This window comes from Chionomys nivalis, chromosome 24 (genome assembly GCF_950005125.1).
Source record: "Chionomys nivalis chromosome 24, mChiNiv1.1, whole genome shotgun sequence".
Lineage (NCBI taxonomy): Eukaryota > Metazoa > Chordata > Mammalia > Rodentia > Cricetidae > Chionomys > Chionomys nivalis.
In genome coordinates, this window is record NC_080109.1 from 26,562,991 (window position 1) to 26,571,524 (window position 8,534).

The 8,534-nt window shown below is 39.1% G+C and overlaps 1 protein-coding gene across 1 annotated transcript; it reads left to right on the forward strand.

The window, feature by feature from the left end:
• Positions 1–6,084: 6,084 nt before the first annotated feature.
• LOC130865765 (HIV Tat-specific factor 1 homolog) lies at positions 6,085–8,286 on the forward strand. Its single transcript, XM_057756732.1, has one exon. It carries the CDS (start codon positions 6,085–6,087, stop codon positions 8,284–8,286), a length of 2,202 nt encoding a protein of 733 aa, XP_057612715.1.
• Positions 8,287–8,534: the final 248 nt, after the last annotated feature.

Below are 8,534 nucleotides of genomic sequence, written 5' to 3' on the forward strand. Positions count from 1 at the left end.
AATAACCAATTTGTTAAAAAGATATAGGAAAATATACTATCAATATTCTCATTAGTAACTTTTCTATGCATCTGAATTTGTTCATAAACTGTGAAAGCAATCCTATTCTCAAGAGATACAAAGTTATAAATACCTAGAAAAAATTATTCCACAAAAGTAAAATTCCTGTATAAAAAACACTAAAATAGTTCATTACCTCCCATATTCATTAGGTAGGAAGAGTTAATATTATCAAAATCCTGAGACTACACAAAACTATCTAGAAATTTGATGAAATCACCATCAAACACTGGTAGCACTGAAATCTTCAGGACATTAGCAGGAGGTACAGAGGAAACACAACAAGATATTGAGCAAAGGCTTGTTTTCTGGATAATATAGCAAATACCAGAAGGCAAAAGCAATCTTAACCAAAAGGAACAGAACAGAAGTTTTCAAAATACCAGACTAGAAGATGCAATGTATGGGTTACCATAGGGTAATATTGGATAAAAATAAAGATATGAACAAATAAAACATGACAAAGAGCCTAAGAAGAAGCAGAAAATCACAGTCAAAAGTTTCCTGACAAAATGTCAGCCACACGCACACTGTAGAAAGAACACTTATCCAAAATTTGGTGGATAGAGAACTGGACATTCAATTGCAGAAAATTCATACTTGACTCATAATTCTCACTTTTTACAAAAAAATCCATCTAATGTCTAAATATAACTCCTGAATTATGAAACTGTAAGAAGAAAACACACAGGATGCTCTTTATGATATTAGTGAAGAAAACTGATTTCTAGATAGGAACCCAAGCAGTACAGGAAAGAATGAAATATTGAGAAATTGGATTAAATTCAATTAGGAAGCTTATACAGTGCAAAGGAAACAATCAATACTGAGGAGATAACTTACAGGACATGAATAAACAATTGTCATTATTCTTGTGAAAGGGTGATAATACAACAATTACATTTTTAAAAGTAAAAATGTAATAAAAACAATCAAGCCAATAAAAAATGGGCATATGATCTGACCAGGCACTTCTTAAATGAGGAAATGAAAATGGTCAACAAGCAATAGATTATATACCACTTTTTATATTTACACACACATATATAAAGTATACATATATATATATATGTGGTTGTACATATAAACTTTATATATATGTAAACACACAAATATATATGTTTCCTGCAAACTGTTGAAAGTTGATTGGTTATTCAATACCAAGTGGCCAACCTTGAAACCATAGACACACAAACAAAAAAAATAAAAAGTGGACTCAGCTAGTTGAATCCATACATACTTTTTTCTGCGTGTATGTAGCTCTGTGTGTAAAACATTAATAAAGGTAAGAATGATGTGGCTGCTTTAACATAATTGGCTCCCATAATCTCACAAAGAATGGTACTATTAAGAAGTGTGGCTTTGTTGGAGTGGGTATGGCTTTGTTGGAGGAAGTATGTAACTGTGGGTGTGGGCTTTGGGGTTTCCTACGCTTTGGACATGACCCAGTGTTTCAGTTGAATTTCTATTGCCTACGAGATGTGGCTCTCTCAGTTCCAACACCATATCTGCCCGTGTGTTGCCATGTTCCCCATCATGATGATAATAGACCTGACTCAAACTGTAAGGAATGCACCCAATTAAATATTTTCTTTAGAAGAGTTACCACAGTCATGGTGTCTCTTCACAGTAATGTAAACCCTAACTAAGACAGAAGTTGGTCCCAAGGTATTTCTGTGGTAGGCCTGACCATGTGTCTGTTTGGAAGAATTTAGACTTTGGTACTTTGTGTTTATAAAGCAGTGGAATACTTTAGGCCCTGACAAATGGGCCATATTAGTAGAGGTATGGAAGACAGAGGTGCTAAGAGTTATTTGAAATATGGGGAAGGATAGTCACTCAAGAGGTTTCAGAGTAGAATTTTAGTATGTTGCCTAGAGATTGCTCTTGTGATATTTTGGTAAAGAAAGTGGCTGCCTTTTGCTCTTGTCTAAATAATCTAGCTGAGGCTAAAGTGAAGAGTTTTGAATTAGTTCTGTTGACAGAAGAAATCTCAAAATAGCCCAGTATAGACTCTATCCTGTAGATATTAGTGATAACTCGGATGAAAATTTACAATAAAAAGGAGCAAGCTGAGAAAGGAAAATATTTAAGAAGAAAAAGAGCACCAGAAAGTGAATGGAGCTAAATTCTGTGTTCAAGAAGACAAATGGATTAAGAAATTCAGTAAAGGGAGTGGTGAACTCAGGGTAAGACCCACCCAGCTAATTTACTAATTTATGAAGAGGAATTAGAGAAAAGCTTAAAGCAGGGTATGGTGGTGTATACTTCTTTTTAAAATTTACCTGTTTTTTATAATTTATTTTATTTTATTTCTTTTAAAAAAGCAAACAACGCTGGGCAATGGTGGTGCATGCCTTTAATCCCAGCACTCAGGAGGCAGAGGCAGATGGATCTCTGTGAGTTTGAGGCCAGTCTGGTCTGCAATTGCTAGTTCCAGGACTGGCTCCGAAAGCAACACAGAGAAACCCTGTCTCAAAAAAAAAAAAAAAAAAAAAATCAAACAAACAAAGTATCTTTTTCCATAAACACTAATCCCAGTTCTCACTCCCTCTCCTCCTTCCCTTCCCAACACCTAACCCTCCACCTCACCCACCCATCCACTCCTTAGAGAGGGTAAGGCACATTGCTTTGGGGAAAGTCCAAGACTCTACCTACTGTATCTAGGCTGAGCAAGGTATCAATCTAAGAATAATGGGTTCCCAAAAAACCACTACAAGCAGTAGGGATAAATTCTGGTGCTACTGCCAGTGGTCCCATAGCCTGCCCCAGTCATACACCTGTCACCCACATTCAGATGGTCTAGTTTGGTCCAATGCTGGTTCCTTCCCTGTCTGGCTGGAGTTGGTGAACTCCCATTAGCTCAGGTAAACTGTTTCAGTGAATGTCCCCATATGGTCTCAACCTCTTTGTTGATATTCTGACTCCTCCCACTCTTCAACTGAACTTTGGGAGCTCAGCCCAGTGCTCTGCTACAGGTCTCTGCCTCTGTTTCCATCAGTTGCTGTACAAAGGTTCTATGATGATATTTAAGATATTCATCAGTCTGACCACAGAGCAAGGCCAGATCGCGCACCCTCTCCTCTATTGCTTAGGGTCTTAGGTGGTGTCAACCTTGTGAATTTCTGAGAATTTCTTTAGTGCTAGGTTTATTGCTGGACCCATAATGGCTTCCTCAATCAAAATATCTCTTTCCTCGCTCTCATCTCTGTGCTATCCATAAAACCAGCCCTATAGAAAGTACTTTAAGGAAAACTCCAATCCAAGGAAGCTAACTGCACTCACAAAAACACAGGCAACAGAAAACCTCACACCAGCAAACTCCAAAGAAGGGAAACACACAAACACCACCACCGAAAAATAACAGGAATTAACCATCAGAGATATTTATTATCTCTTAATATCAATGGACTCATCCACCTATAAAAAGAAACAGGCTAAGAGAATAGATACGAAAGCAGTACCCATCCTTCTGTCTCTGGCAGCTCCATAGCTTCTCCTGACTCTGCCTTCTTTCTCCCAGCATACAGATTAGTTTTCCCCACCTACCTCTATTCTGCTCTGTACAGGACCAAGACAGTTCTTTATTAATCAATGATAATCACAGCATACAGAGGGGAATCCTGTTGGAGAAGGGAACTACTTATTGGTTCTCAGATGCCCGACTAGCTTAGACCCTAAATAACCACACAGAAACTGTTTTAATTAAATCACTGCCTAGCCCACTAGCTCAACTTCTTATTGGCTAACTTTTACATCTGAATTTAACACATTTCTATTAATCTGTATCAGACCACATGGCTGTGGCTAACCAGCTAAAGTTCCCAGCACCTATCTCCTGGCTAAAGTTCCCAGCATCTATCTCCAGTGACTCCATGGATACTCTCTGACTCTGCCTTTCTTTCTCTCAGCATTCAGACTAGCTTTCCCTGCCTACCTAAGATCTGCCTTACTATCGGTCCAAAGCAGCTTTTTTATTAATTAATGGTAATCACAGCACACAGAGGGGACTCCCACATCAGGATCCCACATCAAAGGCTGGTGGATCTCTGGAATTGAGTTGGTTGGGTCTTTAGAGCAAGTTTCAGGAAAACCAAACTTAGGCAATAAAGGTAACAATCAAAAGCAGAGCCCAGGCAGTTAGGTATATATTCATGGCCCCACTGTTGCCCTGTGGCTTACAGAGGTGAAAGCCATCCATAGCCCAGCTTGGGTGCGCAAGACCTAAACTAGTATAAAGATATCAGCAGTACAGCAAAAGAGACAATATATTTATTTTCTCAGCCATTAATCCAAGGAACCTGATTTTCTTATTAGAAAATGCTGTACAAGCTAAAATTTGAAGACAGGAATACTGCTTTTAAAGCCAATATTTATTTTGTTTTTACTCACATAAATTTCTTGAGTTCTAGTCAAATTCCTATTTTAAATAGTTGTTCCATCTTGATATATATATATATATATATCACAAATTATAAGTTTTTAACCTTTCACCTGTTTAATGACATCTGTACTGTTTTGAATTTGGAGGTATTACAAAAAAAGCCAGTGTGAACATTTAGCTTCCTGAAAATTCTGTTTCATGCAACTTAGATTGAACTAGATCAATTTTTCTAGGCTGGATGGATCACTCAACATTTCATTTCAAATAGCAATGTGTTAGGTATTGAGCTTCTCTGTGTCCTTGTCAGTATTTGACACAATTATCAATTTTCAATGTCTTTTGATGGATGGATAATAAAAAAGGAAGGGAGAGAATGCCTTTTAAGTATGCATCAGTGCTTATGATTAATTTCCTAAGTTCAATACGCCAAAATTTGCAGAAACAGTGCACAGTAGAATCAACAATTCATTAATATCTTCATCTCCTCTTTCTTCGTTTTGAATCTCAGTTCATAGCTAACTGATTCTTTAAAGATTTCTATGGTCTTATTGGCTAGATTAAGTCACATATTGACAGGTTTTTACCAACTCCCTCTTCATATATCCCAGATAGCTAACATTTTGTAATAATATTACTATGTGTTTAATTAGTAAGCATCACTTATCATCAGTTTGAGTAAAGCTCCATGATGACAAAGAAGTTATTTATTTTGTCTATACATTATCTCTAACACCCTTCTTTAATTCTGTCATACAGACATTAAATAAATATTTTTAAATTATTATATAAATATGTTGTTACAAGATAATTCATCTTTCAAATAAGAACCTTCATCTTAAATTTCCACATTCCTGTTTATAAAATAGGCAATTGATTAAGATCAATTCCATGACTTTGAGGTGTAGGAGTTGTAAATGTCACAGCTATAAAAAGAAAACATTTTAGTGTCAAACTCTTTATACTTAGAGATATAATTTTTAACGTTATTAATAAAATATATTACCTAGATATAGCTGTAATATCAAGGTTAAGCATACTTTTCCTTTTACAGAAAATAATTGCTTTCATTTTCCATGGACAAACACTCTCAGACACCTTTATTAATTTAAATTCTCTTTTCACGAGACATTACACTTTAAGTATCATTGGAAAGAATTTGTGATTATATCTTGATAATCATTGGAAGTTAAGACTGGAGACATAAATGTTAGTATACTATTTCCCAATAAATATTTGTCTTGTTAAAATAAGAATGGAACCTACTAAACACAATTCCTCTGAATTTTATTGTTACCAGTTTTTTCTTTTGTTTTGGAATCCCCGAAAAACTGGGATAGATACAAATTAAGCTCCATTTATTTATTGAAAACAATTTTATGGACTCGCCACGTTGCCATGCGCTGACAATGCGTTGCCATCAGCCTGAGGGAGGGGGGACTTGTTCTCAAATAATTTCCTGTTGTGGGGGAGGAGGAGGCTGGGGCTTCCGGAGCTGGTGCCTGCGCGGTGACGTCATGCCTACGTGCTTCCGCTTCGCCCTGGCAGAACCTTGGCGTCCAGGTCCCGTGGAGCCCGCCGGAGTCGTCTTGTCTTGGCCTCTTCGCCTCTCTGAGCAGTGTCCCTGGGACCAGGTCAGAAACATGAGTGGCAAGAACTTAAGTGGGAACGACGAGTTTGATGAGCAGTTGAGAATGCACGAATTGTATGGAGACCCCAAGGGCGGTGACACCCAGAATGACCCTTCTGGAGAAACCGATTCTTTGGGACAACTGCCCGATGATACTCCCTATGAGTGGGACCTTGATAAGAAGGCTTGGTTTCCTAAGGTCACCGAAGATTTCATTGCTACATATCAGGCTAATTACGGCTTTTCTAGTAACGGTGCATCTAGTTCTACCGCAAATGTCCAAGACACCAACATGAAGACGGTAGAAGAACCGCAAAGAGAAATCCCAGAAGCCACTGACTCCAAAAAGAGGGGAGAAAAGAGAAAGGCCGATTCAGGATGGTTCCATGTTGAAGAAGACAGAAATACAAATGTATATGTGTCAGGTCTGCCTCCAGACATCACAGTGGATGAATTCATACAGCTTATGTCCAAATTTGGCATTATTATGAGAGATCCTCAGACAGAAGAATTTAAGGTCAAGCTTTACAAAGATAATCAAGGAAATCTTAAAGGAGATGGGCTTTGCTGCTATCTAAAGAGAGAATCTGTGGAGCTTGCACTGAAGCTTTTGGATGAAGATGAAATTAGAGGCTACAAGTTGCATGTCGAGGTGGCAGAGTTCCAGCTGAAGGGCGAGTATGATGCCTCAAAGAAGAAGAAGAAGTGTAAAGACTACAAGAAGAAACTGTCTCAGCAACAGAAGCAGTTGGACTGGAGACCTGAGAGGAGGGCTGGACCATCCCGGATGCGACATGAGCGAGTTGTCATCATCAAAAATATGTTTCACCCCACAGATTTTGAGGATGATCCATTGGTGCTGAATGAGATCAGAGAAGACCTTCGAGCAGAATGTTCCAAGTTTGGACAGATTAGGAAGCTCCTTCTGTTTGATAGGCACCCAGATGGTGTGGCCTCTGTGTCCTTCAAGGACCCAGAGGAGGCTGATTATTGCATTCAGACTCTTGATGGAAGGTGGTTTGGTGGCCGTCAAATCACTGCTCAAGCCTGGGATGGGACTACAGATTACCAGGTAGAGGAGACGTCAAGAGAAAGAGAGGAAAGGCTGAGAGGCTGGGAGGCATTCCTCAATGCCCCTGAGGCCAACAGAGGCCTCCAGCGCATGGATTCCATCAGTGCTTCAGAAAAAGCAGGACCTTCCAGAAGAAGGCATTTTCCAGAGCATCTGAGCATGTCTAACACAGGTGCTCGGGAAGCTATAACTGGAATGGCATTTGGAGAAACTGTCGATGAAAATAAGTTTAAAAAGGCAGAAGATGGAGGAAAAATTGAAGGAAATGCTTTTGAAAAGGATGCTAAAGAAGGTGGGTCTGATGAAGATGATCCTGAGAGAGAGTGTGAAGAGGGCTGCGCCAAGAGAGAGAGTGAAGAAGCCCTCCCTGAGAGCGAGCTTGAAGAAGGTAATCCTAAAAATGAGTCTCAAGAGCATGGTCCTGAAAGAGAATCTAAGAAGAGAGGCAAAGATAATTATGAAAAGAATGGACTTGCCAAAGGGTCTGAAGACAGTGACCACAGCAGAAAGTCAGAGGCAGACAGCCTCAAGAAAGAGTCAGAAGATGATGACTCAGCATCTGAGGAAGACTGCTTAGAGAAGCAGTCTGAAGATGGCTTTGATGAAGACTTAGAAGAAAATGGTGTTAAAAAAGCTTGTGAGCAGGATGCCTCTGACAAGGAGTCCCCTGAACACATTGAGAATGGATCAGAAGACAATGACAGTGACAAATCAGAATTTGAAGAAAGCTCTGAGAGAGAGTTTGATGACGTCTTGGCTGAAAAGAAGGAGGCAGTTGTATATGAAAGGGTTTGTGAGGAAGAGTCTGATGAGGATAATGACAAGGTAGAAGCAGATGAAAAGGAGTGTGGAGATGCTGATGACAAAGAGGAAGAAGAAGACGCAGATGAGAAGTTCTTCGATGACTCTGATGAAAAGGAAGAGGAAGAAGATACGAATGTAAATGCCGATGACAAGATATTTGAAGATGCTTCCGGTGAGTTTTTTGAGGAGGGAGAAGGTCTTAATGAGAAATTGTTTGGTGATTCTGATGAGAGAGGGACTGTGAGGAATGTGAAGGGAGATGGGTCTCAGTCCACAGACAGCAGCTTTGCCCTGAGAAGTGATGATGATGAGATGGGATTCTTTCCACTTGCTTTTTAGGGAAGCCCTGTGTCTCTATCTGCCTGTGCTTCAGGGTCAGGAGTAGTGCATAGCAGTACGATGCCATCGGAATAACATCTCGAAGGTTTCTGTTCTCACCAGTACCATTGCATTTAAATATGTTTATTGGTTCTTCAGTTAAAACTTCATAGTTACAATGCAGGTAAACTGGATACCTGTTTTCTGTTGGGTTTGTTAAATGTATGCAAAAAAATATTTTTAAAGTATCCTGATTGGAATTTGTGGTA